Source organism: Pseudochaenichthys georgianus, chromosome 3, assembly GCF_902827115.2.
Source record: "Pseudochaenichthys georgianus chromosome 3, fPseGeo1.2, whole genome shotgun sequence".
Lineage (NCBI taxonomy): Eukaryota > Metazoa > Chordata > Actinopteri > Perciformes > Channichthyidae > Pseudochaenichthys > Pseudochaenichthys georgianus.
The window spans coordinates 41,471,226-41,497,563 of record NC_047505.1 but is presented as its reverse complement, the minus strand read 5'-3'; the positions used below and the strand labels follow the sequence as shown (position 1 = coordinate 41,497,563).

Here is a 26,338-nt window from a genome sequence, read left to right as displayed (position 1 = left end):
TCAATTTCCACCTTTTTATATTCTCCACCTCTAATTTATTTTTGCAAATGTCTCCTTGTTGTCTAAATATACAGTATGTCAGATGATTCGATTTTTGTGACAGAAAGATCACCATATGGATTTCAAAGTATAGTCGCCATGATCATAATATTCCTTATTGTGCTCTCCATTCTAAAAAGCAAAAGTAGAAATAATCCAAAACGGAAAAGATCACATAATTCAGCTGCAGTGAAACACATTGGACCATCCAAATGGTTTCATTTGATGGAAAAACATGACCATCGAAACCCAATTAAACCCAAGCATTTCATTGGTTTAAGACAATCTCATAGTCCAATACACATGTTATAATTTTGCATAGAGTAGTTCCAAGAAATCCCATGAATACGATACAAAACTATATATATATATATATATATATACTGAAGCCATTCTAATTAACATTCAATTGGTTTAATACTGTGTTTTTAAATAGTATGTAAAATAAGTTAACCATATCTCAGTGTTGAGAAATATAATAACAAGAATGTGATGTGACCGTTTTCATGTGTGTTTTTCCTACCATGCATGTCAAAAATGTTCTATGATGTATAAGAAGGTGTGTGTAAAATGTCCAATATACAAAGTGAATGAGGAAAGGGTATGACCTTCTGATTATAATGAACATCTGACACAGATGAAAGATCCTAATAGATGCAGATTTAAGTTTAGTCACCCAGAAAGCGAATGAAGAAAATTTAAACGGAGCAGCGCCAGGGGGGCGTCCTGCACAGCAACACCTACAAAGGTACAGTGTGTGTGTGTGTGTGTGTGTGTGTGTGTGTGTGTGTGTGTGTGTGTGTGTGTGTGTGTGTGTGTGTGTGTGTGTGTGTGTGTGTGTGTGTGTGTGTGTGTGTGTGTGTGTGTGTGTGTGTGTCTATGGCAGGGGGTAGGAATTAATTATAATTAATGGGTTGATTAGAATATCATCACATAAACTACAAAAAGGGCACCCAGCACAAACCTCATCAACCATGCTCACAGATAGATCTCATGGTGATGCTGGACTGAACACAGCATGTCAGATTTACACATTCACGTTTCCTTTAATATTACAGATTTATTATCACTTGAGTCACATGTAGCTTTGTAAAATTAGTTTAAAACCTGTAGGTTTCTACCACTGCTCAATTTGATTGAGCACAACTGCTCACTCACTAACAAGTCTTCTTTATTTGCATGTTGCATGCTCAGGTGTTCAAACCAGGTCAGATGTGTCTTGTGCGTCCATTTACTAATTTCTAGGTTAAGATTGAAACCTGGAATTCATCCGAAATGGTCAGGCATTTCCCTACAAGTTGGAAAAGGAAAATGTAAATTGTGTTTTCACCAACTTCAAAAAAGTGAAGCACTGTTGTCATGATACATGATTAAAACATTATCACAATATCTTTATAATGATTTAATCTATCATTCAATTTATCTTTGACATTTTTATTGTGCATTTTTTCTCTTTGTTGGCAAATGATCTACCCTTAAATACGGTGGAGATGAGGAGACAGTCTGTTACTATGACTGTACAAAAGCGTACAAAGGCTCTGGAAAGTTAACATGATATTATAATCTTCGAGTGTATATAATATGATAGAAAGATACTTTTTTTAAACATCATGGTTATCACCAATACCTCTATGCAAAGACACCTTGAATATGAAGCATGGCTGCTTACTTCCCACCTTGGATGGTATTTATGTCACTGTGAGTAATGAGTGACCTTTTGTATGTCCTTTGGAGCCCTGTGTTAAAGTCAACGTATCTATGACCTTTGTTTCATGTCAGTTTGCACTTTGCTTACAGACAAAATGCTAAAAGAAGAAATATGGTCATGATTACGTTAGTCTTTAATTTGTTTTGTTTCTGGTTGTGTTAAAAATAATATAGTTTTACCTCTTCACATTCACCACTGCAACCCTGAGTTGTTGGTGTAAGAGGAGGTGGAAGGTGAGTGCATTTTTCACGGACATCTACACAGAAGCGAATAAAGGTAAACAAGGTTCTACTCATCATCAAGATTAAACTGGCAAGGTCACAGGCCTTTCTTTTTACCTACCATTATCTTTGAGGCTACAGTTTTCCAGCTTCAGTATTCATGAAGTGAATCATGTTGTGTACCGTGATCTTTATGAGCTTTGCAATGCATCTGACCCAGTAATCACCGCTCACAGTCACTGCACCGAGCAACGAGACACTTCAAATGAAATCCAATTGACCAAACTGTTGTATGATAACAGCACTCTGATGATATTTTAACGGAAGTCTATCAAAAGGACATGGGAAGGCAAATGATAAACATTGAAGGGTGGAGCAATATCATCCGTAGAATATATTGAAAAGCAAATTACTGTTTTTTGTTTGAACATTTTTAGTGTGTCACGAAACAAACTCTGAAGCTTTCAATAGCTTCAGGAAAGAGGCTCATTCATCTGGAACATTTATAAAACTGGTTGTCACAGCATTTTAGGGTAATGCTGTTTTGCTTTGACCTCAGTGCCAACAAATCTCCTGCAACACCATACTACCCAGTAAATATAACACCAATGAGATGGTGTTAGAGAGATATTTAGGTAAGCTTGAAAATCTGCAAAGGCAGAAGTCACACAGAGAACTGGAGTATACAGAGGTAGGCATTTACTTCGGTGGCCCAGAAGCTCAAAGCACAGAAGCATTTCACAAAAGAAATGAACAAAACCAAATAAAAAATCCATAACAAGTGTGCAGCTGTTGTTATGGGCATGCAACAAAGACAGTTTAACAGTATTGTCTGCATTGAAACATTTGATTGACTGCACTTTCTGATTTCATGTATTTTATTTATAGATGAAACCTGCAAAGATAATACAAAAATGGATGGGCTTGTTTGGAGTCAAATACAACAATGAGCATCCTCCTGTGATTAAAATTGGTACATCTCATATTGTACTTGAACAATGAGCTCTGCTGGTAGATAGAGAACACAACTAAAAGGCCTCTTCATGTCACAAAACAAGATGAAAGTGAGACAAAAATATCTGATGGTGTACATATAAATACCCTTTCATCTTAGAGTGATATCTGTATGTGTATTTTGTGATTTGTTGGAATTTAAGTATGCCTTCTGTTTTGTGAAATGTGGTGTACCTTTATCCAACAGCATGGCTTTAATGGCAATGATGTCATGTTGGTCGCCCCATCACTTTGGTCCAGATATCATAACAACTCTTGGATGCACTGCCATGAAATGTTGGACAGGCATTGGTGGTGCAGGGAGGATAGAGACAGAAGACTGCAGTGAGATTTCCTCTACTGCAACCATTCTGCTTGTGAGTGAAATGCCTCCAAAACTATTATATAAGTGCCATTAAATGAGGTAAACACATTAGATTCGTCCCATCATTTGGTTTCTGACTTTTTAATTTTCAAGTTCAGTGGCTCATGTTCTTTTAGCTTAAAACCCAATCTAGTTTGTCACCTGGGGCTCAGTTTTATTGATAAAAAAACACTTTCATTTGAGTCTGAATCCAGATCCATAGAATATACTTTAAGTTTCCCTTACTACATAACCATCTAAATTACTGTCATAACGTAGTAAACGATGTACGGATATTAAAGATGTTAGACGAGAGATGTGCTGTAAAATCAGCTACTGTATAGGCTACTGAGCAGGAATCTCAAAGATAACCAGCCTGTCCTCCTACAAAAAACGACCATATAGGTCGATTGTTCAGCAGCTAAATACGACCCAGAGACACGTTTTAAAGTGTAGCCCCTCTAGTGGTCGTGTAAGAAACAACATGCTCCTGTCGATTGCAAACGCTCCGGAGGGTCGTTTATTCACAAATAACCCTCTCTGGAAAATCCTAAATTGTGGAATAGTTTGGCCATTAAAATGCTTTTTTATTAGATTTCTAGCGAGAAGTGTATATTGTACTTTTATAATCCACGTCCAGTGGATGTGTAGGATCTACAGTTTGATAGATATACGAAGATGATTTGAGGTCTCGCCAGGAGAACGTGTACTGTATATGGGGCAACTTCCATGTAAAGTTAGCGTGGGTGAAAACAGTATTTCCGGTCTCGAAGTTTTCATAATAAAACCGGAAGTATTCCTCACACTGTCAAATGATTACGCAGTGATATCTCCATTACTCATCCACTAAAAAACATCAGTTTATCCTTATTAATTACACAATATTGATTGGTTTAAATTGTGTACAATGCTTTTGTGTTTTTAACCTTCGATTCGGAGAAACAAATTGTTTTTTCGGAGTTTAGACACTACAGAGTTTCCGAAGACACTACACTACCCAGAATCCCCAGCTATCGTTTGGGACTACAACATCCGCCTTGCTTTACAAACCCCGTGATTAGCCCTCAAGCTCTGTGATTGGATATTGGAGTGGCAGTGCGACAAGGTTACGCTGAGCGTCAAAGCTCTTTGAAATGGAATGGAACCACGCCAGACTATCCAAAACTGGACTTGGACTGGTCCAGCCCCCCCCCCCCCCAGAATTACACTTGCTGGCTATTGTGTGTTTCGCAACATGTTCTATGGCACGTCTCTACTGGGAAATGTAGTTTTAAAAGACGTTTTCGTATTTCCCACAATTAGAAGTTGCCAGTATTAAACTGTATACATCCCTGGAGGTTTAGGGGACACAAAACACATTGGTGTTATCAAATTTAAAACATATAATTAATACATGGGTGAAAATTGCTTGTGTCCATAATGGGCAGCATTAATACCACATGACAGCTGGTCTTATGTCTGTGACCCCTCCTGTTGTTAATTGATAAGCCTGAAACATGCACTTGTCAAGGTTCAGATGCACATTTAGCAAATATGGCAGTAGCCATCGATCATCTTAAGATAAGATACTTTATTGATCCCAAGTTGGGAAATGTTTTTGTTACAGCAGCATGTACTACTTTGTTCTACTCCACTACAATTCAGAGGTTAACCTGGTATTTTTACTCTACTACATTTATTTTTGTTACTTTGCAGATTCTGATTAATGATGTGAAATATAAACAACCCTTAAATCAGACTTTAGTTACACCTGAGTAAAATTCAGCCTTATCAGTTTGTCTGTTTTGCACATCCTCCTGTTAATATCTTTGGACGTCCTGCACTAAACTGTTTTATTGTAGAGATCACTACAGTATCTTCTAGATATTTTCCATTCTATATTTCTATCATTGACCCCTATTTTGTATGTAGGCTACTCTTAATATTTAAATGTTTTCATCAATAACTAAATAAATATAACTTATTCAACAACTACATTCAATAACGTGCTTTAACCACTAGGAGGTGCGGTTTAGACCAGTGGTCTAGTTAATAAAACATAATAATATCGTACATAATATGACTATTCACTTTATTGTGAGTTTAAAACAGAACGGTAAAGGAAAATACAGTTTCAGTCTCTCGATGTGAAGCTTATGCATTGTACCATGAACCTGTATAGACCTGTAACAGTCAACTGCATGAGGAGTTGGAAAGGTAGTTCAGAAAATCAGTAATATCTTTAAAAACTACAAAAAAGTCCCTTTCTATCAGCTGTGCACCGTTATGGTGTAAATACAGACTATCTACTAATTGGATCAAATATAAAAGTCAGCCGAATTAGTGTTGATACTGCAAGGAGACGTATTGTGTGAAAAGAAATGGAAGATGTTGTTTAATTGTTGATATATTTATGGTCCACGTCACGTATTCAGTTTTGGCGGCATCTCTTCCAGTTTGTCAAAAGGACTTCTTATTAGGGCTCTATAAATACATATCTAGGGCAGATATGTAATATTTAATGCAGCCGAACCGTGTATTACAATGCCGTTATGTGATGACTTTCAAAGAGAAAAGCAAGAACACTCGGAATAAAGTATTATTATTATATTTTGTAATGTTTTCCGATTTCATATCACATATACACCATATCCCGACGTGCATTGCGGCGTGATTTTAGCCTATCAAAACCTCTGAAAAAAGAAATGTGTCTCTCAGAATCGAAAGAGAAAAACCTATGGGAAAAACACAAAAGCATTGTACACAATTTAAACCAATTAATGTCGTATAATTAACTAGGATAAACTGATGTTTTTTTTAGTGGATGAGTAGTGCAGATATCACTGTTAAATCATTTGATCATTGGTTTTATTATGAAAACGGCGAGACCGGAAATACTGTTTTCAACCCGTAACTTTACATGGAAGCTTGCCGCATATACACGTTCTCCTGACGAAATCTCAAATCATCTTCGTAATATCTATCAAACTATAGATCCTACATATCGACTGGACGTGGATTATAAAAGTACAATATATACTTCTCGCTAGAAATCTAATCATAAAGCGTTTTAATGGCCAAACTATCCTACAATTTAGGATTTTACAGAGAGGGTTATTTGTGAATAAACAACCCTCTGTAACGTTTGCATTCAACGGGAGCACTCGAGGCCGACAATTTTCAAACGTAATTATAGGTCGTATTAAGCGCTTGAACAAACGACATATTTGGTCGTATGAGTTGGAGGACTTGTTGAAGATAACATGTGTTTCATATTGGTTTTATGATTACATCTTTGTAGTGGTCTGCTCTGAATAATGTGTGTTTCTTCTTGCTTGTTTTCAGAATCTATTTTTGATGTTGTGTATTGAGTGTTGTCATCAGTGTTAAATGCCAGCAACAGATCAGACTGATTATGCCAGACTAGTAAATTAGTCTCTCATGATATTGGTTTTCACAGTGTGGTCATTTGGTTGATCCGTGCATAACAGTGTTGTTGGTCTGCCCAAATGAGAACATATCTCATTTATATGCATTATGCAGAGAAAGGAGCAATGTTGGATGAAGTACTTGGATGAAGTATATTTTACTAAAGTAAAAGTAGTAATAAATAGTGTGGAAGTTTGCTGTCACAAGTAAAATAATAATAATTAAAATAATGTATGTTATATTGTCACGAGGTAAGAAAATTAGGACCTAAATGCAGAAAGAAGATGAGGCAAATATAAAGGCATAAACAAAAAGCAAGCTTTTAATTAAATAAAGCTGATACAAAATGGCGGATCAGACTAAGCAAAGCAAAACCAAACAACAAAAATAAAGAAAAACTGCATGAGCCCAGACCAATAGCAGGAACACAGGAAGAAACATAGATGAAAAACCAAGGATGAACACTAGGGGACACAGGCCTATACACATAAGACTAATCACAACGACACAATGGTCAAAAAAAGGCCAAGAAAATATGAAGAGAGTTCATAAAGACTTCACAAATGACAACTGTGATGCTAATCGATTTTGTATTTAAAAAACAACTTTTTTAGTAACTATAACACGTAGAAAATGAGCAGTGACTATAGTGACTAACTCGATGATTCCTTCACATGCCTCCATCTGTGCTGCTGCTGTTTTTTTGTCGAGCAGAGCTAAATGTCAGCATCTAACCAGACACCAAACTACCTATCAGACAAATGGATGACCGGCACCTTCCCACGCATTATCGAACAGGGTGACAAAGAGATAGAGTCTCTGTGTGTGTGTGTGTGTGTGTGTGTGTGTGTATATATATATATATATTTATATTTTGTGGTGCATGATCAACCTGTCGGGCTTTTCAATCATGACGGCCTCGCTGCACATTATTCCTCTCTTAATGGCTACATTGAGATTTTGCGAATGGTAACTAAAGAACATGAACTGTAGACAAATTGACGTTATATTAATGCATCAAACTATTCCAAACATATGTATTAACCAAAAAGTTATCACATTTAAAAGAAAATAAAGCAAGTCTTGTTCCTCAGAATTAACCAAAGCTTTCAAAGTCGTATTTTTGGCGGCTTCACTCATCATAATTCAGTTACTGAAATGTGATTTTACTGAGCTGTGTTTTTGGCCCATTTCGGCGTGTGAACCAACAGCTACTGAGCTTATGCTCCATTTTAAAGTGTCACTTATAGCGCTTCACTCCCACTCCACTGGCTGGGATTTCAATTGAGTTTTTTGGCATGTTCCACCAGAGCATGTGTAAGACGACATATTTGTCTTTTGTGCCTCTACTGTGACATAAAGAATGCTTCAATTTTCAAAAAGGTCTTTATTTTTCTCATACTGCCTGTGCTGCAGCACCTCTTTTCACCCTCTGTCTGAAACCAGAGCCCAGTCTGCTGATTGGTTAGCTGGCTGGCTCTGTTGTGATTGGTGAACCATCAAGAGATGTCCTGCCCCGTAGCCTATCATGTACAATGTGTTGGAGCGCTAGCCAATAGAAGCGCGAGTGTTACATTTTGATGTCACTATGTTACGAAAGTAAACAAAGGAGTCTAATGGAGACGTTTCTGGCAGGATTTGTTGGGATTTTAGCCTTTTCAGACCATTTACATGCACAAAAACCTATATAACACACTACAGGGAAGGAAAACCTCCAAAAGTATAATGGGACCCCTTTAACAATTTGGTAGTTGTGCTGTACTATAGAATCATTACCTTTATGCAAGCAGTCCAGTAGTGTATCCTATGGGGGAACTCAGACAGCGTACTGAGAGTGTGTTTGCCAGCCTGGTGGGCCCAAATGTTCGCAGAAAAGGGAAACCTGCTTTTGTGACAGTTCTGGTTTCTGTTTGTTGGTTTAAAGTTTGACAGTGATAATAAATAACACTGCACCAACGAGCCCTTCATCCCCATGCCAGACTTCAGAGCAAAAGTGCTGCTGTGCTGACAAAAAAAGCTGGAAGCTTTAAACATTCTCTACTGGGGGATTAGTCTGTTTATGAGTTCAGTATTTTTGCTGCAGTACTTTTCTGTGAGATAATTATTAGGTTAGAGTGAAATAAATAAATCAGTTACTTAACTCTATTGTAAAACGAAATGCAATCTCTTGCTGCAGCTTACATGAAGAAAAGTAACTATAAACCAGTCGAGGGAAATCTTGTATTCTACACTGACAAGCCAACACACTAAAGGTGGATTTATGTATCTGTGTCAGTGTGTTATGTCTGTACAGACATTTGGAGAGAGAACTGTTTTATATTTCACCGTAGGATTTTACCAACCCAGTCTCATAAAAAAACGTGTAATAACTAGTAGTATTTCTACAAAAACGCCTCTGAAATTGTAAAATCCCTACGTTTTTTTTCACCATTCATTCCAATGGCTGGCATCTATGTCACGTGATCTTCACATTTCTCCCTGCAGAAAAAAAAAACATGGCCGAACTTCGTTTTATTCTCGGTATAAAATGCCTATTTTAAAGTTAGTTTGGCCATTAAAATGCCTTTTGATGTCATTTGATGCGAGAAATATGAGTTGTTATTTCAGATTATGTGTGCAGTGGATGTACATGATCTTTAGTTTGCTAGTTATTATGAAGATTACTTCAGGGAATTGTGTCGATACAACATTTTCATTGTTACCAAGGTGGTTGCTATAGTGATGCTGCTATCGATATTATTTCTGTTATGTTGTGTAACAGTTTAATGGTGTAATCTTTATTGCTACCCCCTTCCCCGTCAATGTATAGTGTTGGTCCACAGCGCAAACGTATTAGTTTAACAAAATCCGCATCTAAAGATACGTTATTTTCCCCTGTGCAATTCCAGTCTCACATCTCACATCACATCGTTATAAACAAATACCGGAAACAGACCGAAAACACTTTATTCCGAGTGTGCTTGCTTTTCGCTTTGAAAGTCATCACATAACGGCATTGTAATACACGGTTCGGCTGCATTAAATATTACATATCTGCTGTAGTTCTCTATTTATAGAGCCCTGATGAGAAGACTTCTAGACAAACATGAAGAACTGCCGCCAACACTGAAAACGTGACGTGGATCATAAATATATCAGTAATTAAACAACATCTTACATTTCTTTTCACACAATACGTCTCCTTGCAGTATCAACATTAATTCGGCTGACTTTTATATTTGATCCAATTGGTAGATAGGCTGTATTTACACCATAAAGGTACACAGCTGATATAAAGGGACAGCTAGTGGTTAAAGCATGTTATTGAATTTCATTATTTTTATTATTAGATATTAATAGGATCCATATAAAGTATATTCATTACTAGTTATTCTCTATTAATAGTTAATTAAAGACGGTATATAATGACTATTTTGCACATCCCTTTCAAGATTTCACTGTTGAGGAACCTGCGACCAAAGTTTTTCATCTCCGGCCTTGTCAGGTATTGAACATTCAATAAATAAAGAACACAGAATTATTAAATATAAAACACAGAATTTGTGTGATTATACTAAATGATTTACAAATAAACACCACTGCATATTTACAACTGTTACACATGCTGATGTAACGCAAATGTTTCCAACTTGGGATCAATAAAGTATCTTATCTTAAGATGATCGATGGCTACTGCCATATTTGCAAAGTGTGCCTCTGAACCTTGACAAGTGCATGTTTCAGGCTCATCAATGAACAACAGGAGGGGTCACAGACATAAGACCAGCTGTTAAATAAAGCTCTTCTGACCTTAGGTGTCATGTGGGTATATATTAATGCTGCCCATTATGGGCACAAGCAATTTTCACCCATTTATTAATTATATGTTTTACATTTGAGTGTTTCCTATCCCTTAAACCTCCAGGGATGTACACAGTTTAATACTGGCAACTTCTTATTATGGGAAATACGAAAACGTCTTTTAAAACTAAAACTTCCAGTAGAGACGTGCCATAGATAGAGAATATGTTGCGAAACAGAATAGCCAGCATGTGTAGTTCTGGGGACAGGGTGGGGGAGTGGGGGACGCGGTGGACCCGTTCAAATCCAGTTTTGGACAGTCTGCCGTGGTTCCATCCCATTTCAAGCGCTGTTCGACGCTCGGCATACTCTCCAATCACAGAGCTTGAGGACTATCACGGGGTTTGTCAAGCGAAGCGGAGAGAATACTTACTTCCGGGTGTAATATTCTGTAAAGCAAATGAGCTGCTCCGACCCTCGGTCCTGACGGACTCCAACTTGTGTTTATTAATCAAACAAATAAATAAACACAAGGATAATTAATGTATGTGTTATTGTTGAGTAAATGGAGAATTGCACAGGGGAAAATAACGTATCTATGCCACAATCTTAGATGCGGATTTTGTTAAACTACGTTTGCGCTGTGGACCAACACTATACATTGACAGGGAAGGGGGCAGCAATAAAGATAACACCATTAAACAGTTACACAACATAACAGAAATAATATCGATAGCATCATCCCTAGCAACCACCTTGGTGACAATGAAAACGTTGTAGACACAATTTCCTGAAGTAATCGTAATAACTAGCAAACTAAAGATCATGTGCATCCACTGCACACATAATCTGAAATAACAACTCATTTTTCTCGCATCAAATGACATCAAAAAGGCATTTTAATGGCCAAACTAACTTTAAAATAGGCATAGGCGAGAATAAAACGAAGTTCGGCCATGTTCTTTTGGTGAAAAAAGAGACGTTTTTGGACCAACGTAGTTATTACACGTTTTTTTATGAGACTGGGTTGGATTTTACCTGTTGGTCGTCGCAAGAAACAGCCTTTCAGTCACAACACATATGTTATATTATTGAATAGGAAAAATGAAGAGTCTCTCTGATGTTGTATAAACAATCTCTATTAAGAAATAGCAGACTGCAGAATGCCCAATTGACCAATCCAAATCAAGTATAATACAAAATGATAAATGATCACAAGACCACATTATAAAAAGATTCCTTGACTGCTTCTGTACTGTTTCAATACACAGCACAGATTTTCCATTTGACTCTCCTCTGCTGCCAGTACATCTGTTTGCTTATGTGGTTCAGTGTGAACAGCTGAGGAGGAGAAGTGAAAGTCAAAGGATAGACAGATTGAGAGTGAGACGGTCATTTGAGAGTCACACAGATCAACTGAAGTCTCCCACAGGAGACAAACGCAGTCTGCAAGGCCAGTGACAGGCAGTCCACAATGTAGAGGCAGAACCACGCTCTGTCTTTTAAGCAACACACACACACACACACACACACACACACACACACACACACACACACACACACACACACACACACACACCACACACACACACACACACACACACACACACACACACACACACACACACACACACACACACACACACACACACACACACACACACACACACACACACACACACACACACACACACACACGTCATATTTTGCGTAGGATCAAAGGATCTCATGGTCTGCCCAGGACTCATATATTATTATACTCTGATATTTTGGAAACATGAAGGGCCTTTCTCTTGATGCAGCTGGTAATAAGTGTGCTATCACTTATTACCAGCTGTAACCCAGCGGATTTTAAAAGAAAGTAAGACACAGGTTTGCCAATTACCTCTGTGCAGGTAGACAATCTTAATACAAAAACCTCCAGACCAAAGTGCTGTACAGTCAAATAACACAGCACAGCTCACACACCATAAAACAAGTACAAGTAACAACAATAGACAATTTAAAAGCTATAATCTAAAAGATGTCAACATGCTAAGGCAAGGCAAGGCAAGTTTATTTATATAGCACTTTTCAACACAAGTGCTTTACAAAAGATGAAAGACATTAAGCATTAAAAAAGAAAAGCTAATAAAATAAACATTAAAAGAAAAAATACATGGATAAAAGTTACAGTGCAGTCTAAGATATGAATAGTTCAATTAAAAGCAGCGACAAAAAGAAAAGTCTTCAGCCTGGATTTAAAAGTAGTGGGAGTTTGTTCCAGATATTTGGAGCATAATAACTGAACGCTGCTTTACCATGTTTAGTTCTGACTCTGGGGACAGAAAGCTGACCAGTCCCTGAAGACCTGAGAGATCTGGATGGTTCATAATTTAGCAGGAGGTCAGTAATGTATTTTGGGCCTAAACCATTCAGTGCTTTATAAACCAGCAGCAATATTTTGAAATCTATTCTTTGACACACAGGAAGCCAGTGTAAAGACTTCAGAACAGGAGTGATGTGATCCACTTTCTTAGTGTTAGTGAGGACTCGAGCAGCGGCGTTCTGACTCAGCTGCAGCTTTCTAATAGATTTTTTAGTGAGACCTGTGAAGACACCATTACAGTAGTCGAGTCTACTGAAGATAAAGGCATGGACAAGTTTTTCCAAATCCTGCTGTGACATTAGTCTTTTAATCCTAGATATGTTCTTTAGGTGATAGTAGGCTGATTTAGTAACTGTTTTAATGTGACTGTTGAAACTCAGGTCAGAGTCCATGACTACACCTAGATTTCTGGCTTTATCTGTTGGTTTGAACATTGCACACTGAAGCTCAGCGCTAACTTTTATACGTTCTAACTTGGCTCCAAAAACCATTACCTTAGCTTTATCTTTGTTTAATTGGAGAAAGTTCTGACACATCCAGTCATTGATTTGTTCAACGCACTTACTCAGTGTTTGAATTGGAGCATAGTCTCCTGGTGAAATTGTTACGTAAATGTGTGTGTCATCTGCATAGCTATGGTAACTTATTTTGTTGTTCTTCATTATCTGAGCCAGTGTTAGCATGTAGATGTTAAAGAGAAGAGGCCCCAAGATGGAGCCTTGAGGAACCCCACATGTCATATTTGTCAACTCAGATGTGTATGTACCTATAGAAACAAAGTTGTTTCTGTCCTTTAAGTAGGATTCAAACCAATTTAGAACTGTTTCCGCTAAGGAGAAGAGGAGGGTTTTAAGAAGCGCTTTAAAAGCAGGCAGTGTGGCAGCCTGTCTGATATGCAGGGGTAGATCATTTTACAGTGTGGGAGCCGCTACAGCTAATATATCGTCACAACTGTAACTTACAAAGTTCAGTAACTAAACTTTAAGCAGAAAATAACTTTTCACCTTATGCTTAAATCGTTATCGAACTTCATTAAAGTCAGCTTAACAAGAAAGAAATAGCTTACAGTAAAATAATAGGCAGTCAAGTTACGCAGGAGAAGGAGAGGAGTCTGGATATCTGCAGCGAGACCCTTCTGTTGCCAATGCATGAGTTTGTAAGACCTGTTTATAGTTTGGTGGTGTCGCTGTAGCCTTACTATAATTGTCATGCAAACATATTGACTGTTGGACACAATTTATCCAACCCATTTTGTAAAAATACCCCAGCATTTTTCTTTAACAGTGAAATTGAGGCCAAAACCTTACAAGCAAGTGGTCTCAACTGACGATATAAATCAAAACCCATCTGGTCTCTTGAGAAGGCTGTGAAAGTGGATTTTGGATGTTGATTTATGAGACGCAACACACTGGAAATATTACAAACTTGTGTTGTTGGGGTATGGCAGTGTTGCATACATCTTAGACTTCAGATTGGATTCAAATGTTTTCTGATACATCTCATACAGACATTGCTCTCACATGCTCAGCTACATAACCTTTTTTTAATGTGATTCTTGTGAGATCCGTAATAACACTGCCTGCACATAACACCCTGTATGTGTCATACCAATGTTACATCAGTACCTGATAGAAACAGCTGTGAAGTCCTTATAACAGACAGATGGTATTGAATTCACAACAAAAAATGACTTTGCACAGCTGTGACTGTGACTTTGAACTAAAGCCCGGAGACTTAAGGTATAAATAATAAAAATAAGTGTTCTCTGTTTGTGGAGCAGAGAGAATGAGAGCAGGTGGGAACAAACAAAACAAGGTATTTTAAGCTGTGTTGATGCAGACAATTCACAAAACATTATTCCCTCATGTGTGAATGTAGGGAATATTTGTTTTTCTCCATCAAAGTAGTAGTAAAATATGAAAAGGTTAAATCCAGCAGGAAGTCCTCAGAGCAGCAGGAGTAGGAGTACAAAATAAATAATTCAACAGCTTACACCAAAGCACTCTGTATCACGTATGTCACCAGATTTCATTCTTCACAATTAATCAGTTTTGTTTTTTTGCCCAATATAACTAATTACAGATATGTCTCAGTCAGGAGGCTTTGCATCATGACACCGTCTGCTCTTAGACCCTCACATCGTACAAGGGAACAAATCAAAAATGTTGAAAAAATCTCGGGGACAGCGACAGAGGAGGAATCCCTCTCCCAGGACGGACAGATGTGCAACAGGTGTTGTGTGTATACATTAAATAAAATGAACAGATTACACAATTGATACAACGGACAAGGTAAAGGTATGTTAAAAGATGGATCAAGTTGGATGTAAACAATTTTACAGGTTCTGCCAAAAATAATTACGTAACACAACAAGAAAGTAAACAAGTCCTTGCATGCATTGCACTAATAACTTTGCACACTTTTGCAAGAAATATGTATACAGTGACAGTGACTCAGGGTGAAGCGTGCTCTAGAAAATACACAGTGATTCTGTATCAGACATTATTTATTTAACAGTCCCTTAACCCCCAAATATCCCTTCACAGGAAGACGTTAATCTGTGCTTCATTCCTCTCGAAGATAAACAACAGAAATCACAAACCGTACCCTCAACCAGGCCAAACAACTTGACATTCTTCTTTAAATAAATGTAGTTTTGTATTTTAAAAACAGATGATGCAATTTCCTGTGAGGCCAGCCGTAAACCGAGTGTATGCATTTGAATATAGCACATGATATGCACACAGTACATGGCATACATAGGGGCGGTGCATTTAATGTTCTAACAGCAATGAAGCTAAAAGGACATACATCTATGCTACTTCTTGTTTCAAAGAGATAACATTGGTACTTTAACTGTCATGTGGAAGTGACTGAATAGCAATGACATTTACAGAAAGGCTGTCGATACAATCACTGAAATATTATTTGTCATGCAATGTGTTAAGAAAACATCTTCCATACTGTTCATGTTAAAGTCAGCACGTACTACATGGACTTTGTTGAGATAAATATTGTACAGTTGAGTAGTTAATCATAAAAAAGGCCATAAAAAGTGTATTTTCAATCGTAGCTGATTAAAAAAAACCTGAAAAGATTTAGTTAGTAAATGTCGCACATTAAATAAACTCAACTAATTGATCATATAAAGCTAAATGTTACCTTCAACCCACAGGCCAATATCTTCACAAGTTACATTCAAGTAATGTGTGAACAGAAACTCTTAATTTTCTCAACTCAAAATGTTTGTCATTTTTAAAATCAAATGTACTCTTAAATTTGAAATGGTTTCTTTTAAATCTGGCAATCTGTATTATACCCTCTATACTAGTGCATACAAGGCTGAACCTTGTTTAACATGATTTAGCAGTGATGTACACGTAAAGTAAGAGTAGATGCTACTCAAATTAAGGACGTTGTGTGACGTCAAAAAGACAAATGGGACATTTTAAACTAAATCTATTTACTTAAAAAAACTTTTTAAAAAGGCATATTTGAAAATCTAAAAACCACGCTTGATTATATATTGTAGGATATTATAAGATCATTTTACTCATAGTACATCTTGGCTAGTACTAAACTACTAATGATTTTTGCCTGAATCTGTTTCAAGCTGTTTGGGTAATAAGGCACAAAATAAATTAGAGTCTGGGTGGATACAGGGCGTAAAAGGCACAGGACTTGACAAATACATATTTTGCTTCTATTCACACGGTTTTATAACTTGAAGTAAGTTCTGTGTGAACATTATGCGACCTAATCCTTAATTTGTATTGATATATATATATATATATATATATATATATATGACAGATTGATTTGCTGTTAAAAGTTGTACATACATTCATACAGTAGAAGAAGTAACCCTGAGATGTACACTTGTTATGGCAGTGGCAAAGCATTAATAATCAACTTTTTAAATCAAAATAAAACTGATCTACTTCATTTTCATATAACACCAGAAAGAAATATAGTTTGAAGAGTAAAATGTTAGGCTTTGATGAAGAAAATGTCAGCATTATAAACAACCCTTGTTGTGCTGGACACATCATACGGTTCAGGAAATACTGCAGGGTACTTCATACAAACTTATTCTCCAGCCTCAAATTTAAACATAATTCATTTTCAAGCTCAAAGTATTTCCAGTTGTATTTACAAGGAAGGCAATCAAAGTATTGGTTAGATGATGGAGGCGCTTCACATTTGGTTGTTATAAAAGGAGCCTAGCAATGATTTCATAGGTAGCAAAACAGTAATGTATATTGTGATTTTGTGTTGGAAATGAACAGACTTATTTCATGTCATATTATAAAAGAGGAAGCAAAAGTTTATTGTTTGTCTGCGATTATCCCTGAGACTCTCCTGGGCCCAATGCAGCTAAAAGCCCTGATCTCAAGGAGCTCTTAGGTCCCACACATGCATTAGTACTCTGTATGTTAACACAGTTATTAATAATTCACACCACATTCTGCCATTTGAACATCGTTGTTTTAGATACATATGTTCAAACTAAAAAAGGAATCTTGTTGTTGAACCTTTCCTTTGGATCAAAAGAAAAACATGTAGTAATTGTGCAGTTCAGTGTAAGCTCACACTGTGGCTGCAGCAGCATCTGGATCCACGGAGTCATTCAACCAACTAGGGGTGTTGGCTGGAGTCCATTTGCTGCTTTTTAGTTTTTTGTCTCCGTCAGTCAATCTCTGGCATACACATGAACCACTTAGCCATGTGGCCCTGATTCTTTGCTGCTCTTTGATGTGTGTTTGAGTCCAGTAGGTCCATGTAGTGACCATACTCACTGATGGAGTCTTCAACACGGGTCATGTACAGCCAGCTGATGATCACACCGAAGAACTGGAGACAGAAAGACAGACGGAAGATTATTAGAGAAGGATGTCAATATGTGAGCGCTTCATTTCTTTTAAATGTTTAATTGCTTCCCTCACTTGCATGTTATATTATCCTTGTGTCCTTATACCTCTCATGTCAGAAAGGATTATTATATGCAAGACAGGAATCATTTAAAGAGAAATTAGACCTCTTTTCCCGAGCTGGATCACCTGTCAGCTGGCATGTTGGAGCATATCAGTGTAGTGATATCAAAATATCTCTGCGGTTTTTAATTATGCCCAATCATTAAAAACCTGTTTTCTTTATTTATATTGCTCTATCAGATCTTTCAGATGACAGTTTGATATATCTCACATCAATATATACTTTCACCTGACTCACAGGCAGGCAAATCATAATTTACTGCTCAAATAAATAAAAAAAAAAAAAAAAAAAAAGACTTTCCCTTATCCCTGAATATAATATCATCCATGATAAAACTATTAGAATAAGTGCCTTGCTTTTGTATGACTCCAGTCAAGTTAACTACTAAATGTTTTGGTGTTTTTTGTGAAACATAACAGAATGCCTTACATTTCATTACAAACAGGCACATTTCTAATAAAATCTTCCCAATAAAATTATTCATTTCCTAAAGCCGGGTAAAGTTATTTGATAATCATTGATCTAGAAAAACTTGAAGGATATTTCATTGTAAAGCGTTGTCCTTTGATCATCACATATAAGCCCACTTGACAATACAAACTTGACATTTTCCTTGATCTTATAAAATGTGTACTTCTTCTTCAGACAAGATAACCTTCCTGTTCCTTCAGCTGATGGAAGTGTCCATTAAGGTAGAAGTGAACACAGAGATCGTTTTAGTTTGCTTCTGATAAGCAAAAAGCTCAACACTGTAGCCGTATTTTTATCAGATTATTTATTTCTAGCTTTGAATCAAACATCAAAAGACCGCTTTTACTTATACATATGGAAAAGTGTGCTGAGCAACATGACTATAAAACTGCCTTGAGTGATAGTTTGTGACGTGTGTGTGTGTGTGTGTGTGTGTGTGTGTGTGTGTGTGTGTGTGTGTGTGTACCTGAGGCAGTAGGATCCCTAATAGCATTCCAGCCATAATCTTATAGTTGTCCATGAGCCAGATGAAGAAGGCATCCGTGCAGCCTCTGATATGGATGGTCTCGATCAAAGCCAAACGCTGTGGGACACAAATAGCTTGTTACAGGCTTCGGAAATTACCTAAGACCTGCAGCATAGTGCATCAATCAATATTGGGACTTAATAATCTTACATATCAAAATAAAAATGTATGTTTCACTCCATTAAATAACTGAAATGACAAAGTCCTCGATGCAAGTCAATTGAGTTATAACTATAGTCAATTTAATACACAGCAAACATTTTATATTTTGTCTCATTAAAAAAACAACACACACAAAAACTGAAAAAGAGGAGCTGCACTTCAATGAGACATCAGTCTTCTCTTAATTCAGGACCCGTCCACAGGGAGACGAAACCGATTTCGAACCGAAGTCGATTTCAAAAAAGTCTTCCGTCCACACGGAATCGGCTCAAGAAATGTGTCCGTCCAAACGAAACCGCTCGAAACCGCTGGAGACGCTGTTACATTATGCCGGGCCTGTAAATGGCGCTGTACTTCCGCCACAGAATACACCAAAAGCAGCGAATAAGACCCCACCGAGCATGGGCATAAGGCATGAACAACAAACAAGGTAGTTCATGTAGTTCTCCATGTCCACTTGTTGCTTATGGTTGTGGTAGAGGAGCTGTAGATTTTGCACTAAAATCTGTATCATGGTCAGTAGCGTCTGGAGCACGAATGCAACCTGGTGATCCGCCATTGTTGGTGGCGAAACACATCAGCAATGATGCGGGGGTGAGAAGGAGAGGTGGGGAGAGGCGGGGCTATGGCGTCATCGATTCAGGAAAAGATCGTACACACGGAGCCGCAAGCGTGTCGTCTCCAGACTTACCCACTTTGGGAGCCGGTTTCAAAGTTTATCGGTTTCGGAGCAGCTCCGTTTCGGCTTCATGTGGACGAACTGTCTATATACGATAAAGAACTTTAGCGGATAGAACTGAAATTCGTGTCCGTGTGGACGGGGCCTCAATAAACCTTTGACGCCTTACCTCTTTTTCCAACACCTTGTACCCACACAAAGTGTTTGCCACTTCATTAGGCTGGAGGGAGAGAAGCAAAGAGAAGATATGAAGTTAGGAGGTAGAAATGAAATGTGGGAGCCAGATCAGCAGAATCAACAAATAAGGCAATCTCAAAATTGAACCCGACACACATCATAACTGCCCCTCTCATGCACACACTGATGACAGTCCTGCTACACGATTGATGAAGACATCAAAAGAAAACTGTGTGTGATATTGAGCGAACACTGACCACAATTGTTGATTGTTGATCTTTAATAAAGTGCTGCCAACACAGAAGTTGGCATCGCCCTGGTTCCCTCAACAAAATGCCAATAGTGTTTTCTATAGTCTATTATTACAGAAACTAGGCTTTGTGACCAACATCAGCTTATTATACTTACAAATTTGTATATGTAAGATGATCCTTTATGATTGTAGTAGCATAAATGAGAGAGGCAGATGCAAAACGCTAACGTGCGGTTATAAAAAAAACGACTAAACTGTTGCATGACTTAAGTGGAATAGCGTTCAGTGTGGTGACATTTCATTTAGCCGATAACCTCATAGTAGACATATAGACAATGTTCATAACTGCTTTTGACACACATGTACAACATTTAACATTCAGTGGGGTTATTAACTAACATTTATTGTGCAAAAACGAAATGTAAAATGTTCTTGTACTTGATTTAATCAGAGATCTTATTTCAGGCAACATTTCCATTGAGACAAAGTAGGCAGAAGTGCAACATTACTAACTCATTTCTGGGTTTGAGGACTAATTTCTGCAGCACTCTATGGCTTCTTTATGTGTGTGTGTGTGTGTGTGTGTGTGTGTGTGTGGTGTGTGTGTGTGTGTGTGTGTGTGTGTGTGTGTGTGTGTGAATGTGTAGGTGTTTGTGTGTGAGATAACTAAAGTCTGTGTACTGTATGCACACATGTCCCTTATGATTTTGAGCTTGTAGTTTTCCATATTTAAAATATATATATATATATATATATATATATATATATATATATATATATATATATATATATATTCAAAAATGAAACGACAAACTGACAATCTCTCGTGGCCGAGGAGGAAAAGGAAGGAAGGAGAGGTTGCCTTTTTAAATCATTATCGTATGTGCTATATTAATCACATTTGTTTTACATTTGGACAAGATTACTAAATCAATAATTTGCAGGACTGTGTGTAGCATGAAAAATATCAATATTTTATAATGGCTCCAATTTTCAAATGGAGCGGTACATGATGACATGTTTGCTTTTTGCAAGCACTTTAGATAATGTTACATATTCCAGTATTGAACACCAACCTTCAAAGCTAGTTAACAAATACATCAATAGCATTTATAAGCATGAGGTATTTTCCAGATAAGGGTGGTTTGGCAGCTAAAGTTAGCAGTGATTGAAAGGAAACTGATTATTCCAGCATAGAATATACATACAAATGGTATGGAGAGCTGCAACTTTTTTTCCATTGCACTTCTCTAAAATGCTCTGACTTTTTACGGAAGGTTAAAAAAGCAACAATTTTGGTGCAGCAGAACAGATATTTCTCTTTCCTCCTCCTTGTCACAACCTGGTGCATTACCCATAATGCATCTCTAATGTCAACAGTTAGATCGACAGTAGAGTGTGTAGTTGTAGCAGTAGCGTGATATTTTAGCTAATTGGCGGCCCTCAGAGACATTTTGTGTGGACCCCCTGAACGTGACAACGTACAATTTAATCACTTCCACATTCAATTGTCACAACTCAGCAACTCACACAACTAACTAGCGTCTGTGTTGGAATGAGACCTTATAAAAAAGCTACCTGTTGCATAGCAACTAGCCGCACATTGCAAGTGGTGATAACAATGCTGCGTCATAAATGATCGTGCAATTAGCTAAAACTGGCTATTTGAGTGGACAACTTGACAATGGAATGTGGAATTATAGTGTGAAAGGTGTGAATTTTCCCTGCACGACCATCAACCCCATGCCAGCATCAGGCAAGGCCTCAGAATAGTGAGAAGCTTCAGCCTCGAGCTGATACGTGTCATTTTCTAGGTCACTGCGCTTGTTCTAGGTTGTCCATTTCATAATTTAAATACAATATACTGTATTTGTCCCTGGGAAGGTGTGTAGGTTATATGGAGAAACACATTTTACATTAAAGAGGCCCTATTCTTTTTTTTGGGGCGGGACATCTCTAAGATGTTGACCAATTACAACAGAGCCAGCCAGCTAACCAATCAGAGCAGACTGGGCTGTGGTTCCAGACAGAGGGTGAAAGGAGGTGCTGCAGCACAGACAGTATGAGAAAAATAAAGAGCTTCTTGAACATTAAAGCATGGAGATATGTCACAGTAGAGGTACAAAATACAAACATGAACCTGAATAAGTTTGTCCTCTTTAAAAAAAAAAAAAACACAACACATGCTTTTTAATTTAACTTAAAATGTCAACAAGTTCATAAAATATGCCAATAATATGTATTCATTGCATTAACATTGTGGCACAGTTACAGTAAGGTACCAGCAGAATCAATAAAACGTAACATTTGTCATTGTTTGGCGTAAGACTTAAAACAAAGTAGTAGTGCAGAAAGTAGGGGCAGAAATTATTGTAATATTAACAACATTAAGCCCATAAAAGAAAGCCATTGTATTTTAGTAACAGCAGGTGGAGTAGCGGTTTACAGTAGCGATAATACTCATTAATGGGAATAGTGATTCCTACCTTAGTAGTAATGCAGCAGGTGTAAGGAACTCCGCAGGCCAGTGGACCCGGTGCAGTGCAGTTGTGATACATGTTGACCGACCAGTCCGAGTACTCCTGACCCCCGCAACACTTAAACTGCCAGAGAGAAGAAAGATGGCAAGTTGAGTCAAGTGCAGGAATTGGAAGGAGAAGGTAAGACAATAACGAAAGATCAAGAGAGGAGAGAAGAGGATATGTGAGGAGGAGATGGAGAGAAGGGATGCAGGGATGAAAGAGAGATACAAATAAATGTAACAATTTGATAAGCAACATTTACGGATTTAGTGAGCCACAATTTTTCTTACAACAATTTGCATGTAATTATATATATATGTCAGGGTTTCCGCTAGGATTTTTTCTCGCCGGTCAAATGTCCGGGCAGAATTTATTTTACCGGACTAATTTGAAACTTACCGGTCATATTTCAATAATAATAATAAGAGTTGTGTAGCAGAGTTTCCGTTAGCAGGTAATTACCGGACTATGAGCAGATATGCTGATGTTTAAAACTCAGTTCACGGGGCTCATTTTTATATTGCTTCAGTTTATAATCGTAACAGATCGAAAAATTCAGATTCATTTTTCAATAAATGATTCCACAAACAACAAACAACATAATTATTACATTCAAACAAACTACTTGTAGTAGATAACGTACATTATTCACAAGTTTACATCAACTTTGAATAATAACACGGGAGAAACGGATCCTCTCTTTTCCCCTCTCCCTCCCTCTCTCTCCTGACAGCACGACAGTTTCTCATGCAGCTCCTGCAGCTCGCTAAACAGAGGGCGGGGCTTCAGGTGATTATGCAGAGCTGCGTGTCTCGGTCAGACTCAGCAGCTGATCTGATCTCTCTCTCGTCCGGTTACACTTCACTCGCGTTTATGTTCATATCAAATCAGATCCAGCTCTCCTGATCGGCCTTTATAGAGAGCACCGATCAAACTATTAAGAGTGAATATCGGCCGATAATGACCGGCGGCCGATCGATCGGAGCCTCCCTAATTATTACCAGACATTTTGACCGTCAGGTTTTGAATTTACCGGTTTTTTATCAATTTTACCAGCTAAAAACCGGTATTTACCGGCTAACGGAAACCCTAATATATGTGTATGTGTGTGTGTGTGTGTGTGTGTGTGTGTGTGCGCACGCAACACGTTCTCACTCCCATCCCGTCACATATTGACGGACGGTCAGGGCCCCTCCCCGTCGCTATATTACGTACAGGGTACCCCTTTCCCGTCATTTTCTACGGGCAGGGCGTCCCATAGACCTTCATTGCGGACACAGCGGACCCCTTGCCCGTCAGGCTTCTACGGGCAGGGCATCCCATGGACCTTCATATGCCTATTTTAAGGTTCATTTTGGCCATTAAAATGCGTTTCGATCTCATTTATGCGAGTAATGAGTTTTTATTTCTGATTATTTGTGCAGTACATGTACATGATGTTTAGTTTGCTAGTTATGACGAAGATTACTTCATGAATGTGTACACATTCATGGTTGCTAAGGTGGTTGCTATGGACGCTGCAACAGCTCCCAGACCACGTGATCAACAACAATGGCTGTCCTTCGTGTTATTCTCGGTGAAAATGCCTATTTTAAGGTTCATTTGGCCATTAAAATGCGTTTTGATGTCATTGTATGCGAGTAATACGTTTTTATTTCTGATTATTTGTGCAGTACATGTACATGATGTTTAGTTTGCTAGTTATGACGAAGATTACCTTACGTCTGTGAGGAAAATACACGGGGCTCAGAGCCTCGTATTTTTAAAATCTTATTTTCCTTCTAATTTATTAGTCTTTTCAAAATAACACACTGTTATTTACTCACCAATAACACACAATTATCCTTGCTTTTATTTATTGGTTTAATTCCATAATCTCGGTCTTTTTTGGCGTTCGTCAGGAACTGAATTTAACAATAAAAATAACCGGAAACTGACGTGGGCATTTCGAGCGATTACCCAAGATTCTCAGCTACGCTGATTGGATGTTTTAGCCGCAATGCATGCTGGGGTTTGGTGTTTATATTAGATGAAATCCGGAAAACATTTGAAAAGACTAAAATAATACTTAATTCCGAGTGTTCTTGCTTTTCTCTTTGAAAGTCATCACATAACGGCATTGTAATACACGGTTCGGCTGCATTACATATTACAGATATGCCGTAGTTCTTTATTTAGAGCGCCCTGATGAGAAGACCTTTGGAAAAACTGAAGAAATGCCGCCGAAACTGAATACTTGACGTGGATCATAAATATATCAATAATTAAAAAACTTCTCAATTTCTCTTCACACAATACGTCTCCTTGCAGTATCAACACTAATTCGGCTGACTTTTACATTTGATATAATTCATAGATAGGTTATATTTACACCATAACGGTGCACAGCTGATATAATAGGACTTGTAGTTTTTAAAGATATTACTGATTTGGATTGAATTTTGAATGTAAGAATGTTAATACTGAGTCTGAAATAGTATAGCAATATGCTGTAAAATTATGTGAAAGCATGAATAAAACTACACATCTTCAGATGTTGTACATAAGTGTCTGTGTGTACCTTGTGTGCCTAGTGGTTAAAGCACGTTATTGAATTATTGTTTTTATGTGTTATATTTGATTAAAAAAATATTAAGAGTACATATACTTTCATAGGGGGAAAGTAGAAGGTCTGTGATAGAAATATAGAATATAAAAAATCAAGAAGATACTATAAGTGATCTCTTCAATAAAACAGTTTAGTGCAGGATGTACAAAGATATTAATAGGAGGAGGTGCAAAACAGAAAAACGAATTAACCTTTATTTAAATATTAAATAACAGATTACGGTCTTCTTTTAAATAAGAAAAAAACGTTGGGGGTATCTATCTACAGATAAATACAAAGTACTTAACGTCTAATATATTGCTTTCCTGCAATGTTAACTATGTTGAAGCACTTATTTTAACTGATATTATACTCTTATGTATGTAGATAGAATAAGAAATGTGCAGAATATGACATTTTAATGGTGGAGGTACACACATATTGATAGATGTCTTGTAATGCACTGTTGAGGGACCTGTGACCCAAGTTTTTCATTCATTTCATAACTACACCGTAAGTTGTGTATGATATGTCAATACACCTTTAAAATCTTGAAATCTTGAAAGGGATGTGCAAAATAGCCATAATATATAGTCTTTAATTAACTATTATCAGAGAATAACGAGTAATTAATATACTTTATTACTCGTTTCCATTAATGTCAATTGCAGATACATGTTTAGTCTTCTCAAGCACCAACTATCAAATATCTCTCCTGATTGTTGGCACTTGACAATCACCTTACCTGAATGTCACTCAGGTGTAACTAAAGTCTGATTTAAGGGTTGTTTATATTTCACATCATTAATCAGAATCTGCAAAGTAACTCAAATAAGTGTAGTGGAGTAAAAATACCAGGTTACCCTCTGAATTGTAGTGGAGTAGAATTACAAAGTATCAATGAGCGGTCATGTGGGTATATTAATGCTATATATTGATGCTGCGCATTATGGACAGCGATTTTCACCCATTTATTAATTATATGTTTTACATTTGATAACACCAATGTGTTTAATACTGGCAACTTCTAATTGTGGGAAAAACGAAAACGTTCAGTAGAGACGTCCCATAGAACATTTTGCGAA

At 37.4% G+C, this 26,338-nt stretch overlaps 1 protein-coding gene across 1 annotated transcript in view; it reads right to left on the bottom strand.

Moving 5' to 3' along the window:
- Positions 1-14,786: 14,786 nt before the first annotated feature.
- Positions 14,787-26,338, bottom strand: part of tspan15 (tetraspanin 15) — a 50,418-nt gene continuing 38,866 nt past the window's right edge. Inside the window, exons 5-8 of the mRNA XM_034079719.2 lie at positions 22,631-22,747; positions 19,884-19,934; positions 18,814-18,930; positions 14,787-17,735 (exon numbers count right to left, since the gene is read on the bottom strand). Of these exons, the coding sequence (XP_033935610.1) occupies positions 17,571-17,735; positions 18,814-18,930; positions 19,884-19,934; positions 22,631-22,747 (450 nt within the window). The 3' untranslated portion in view covers positions 14,787-17,570. The remainder of the gene's footprint in view (positions 17,736-18,813; positions 18,931-19,883; positions 19,935-22,630; positions 22,748-26,338) is intronic.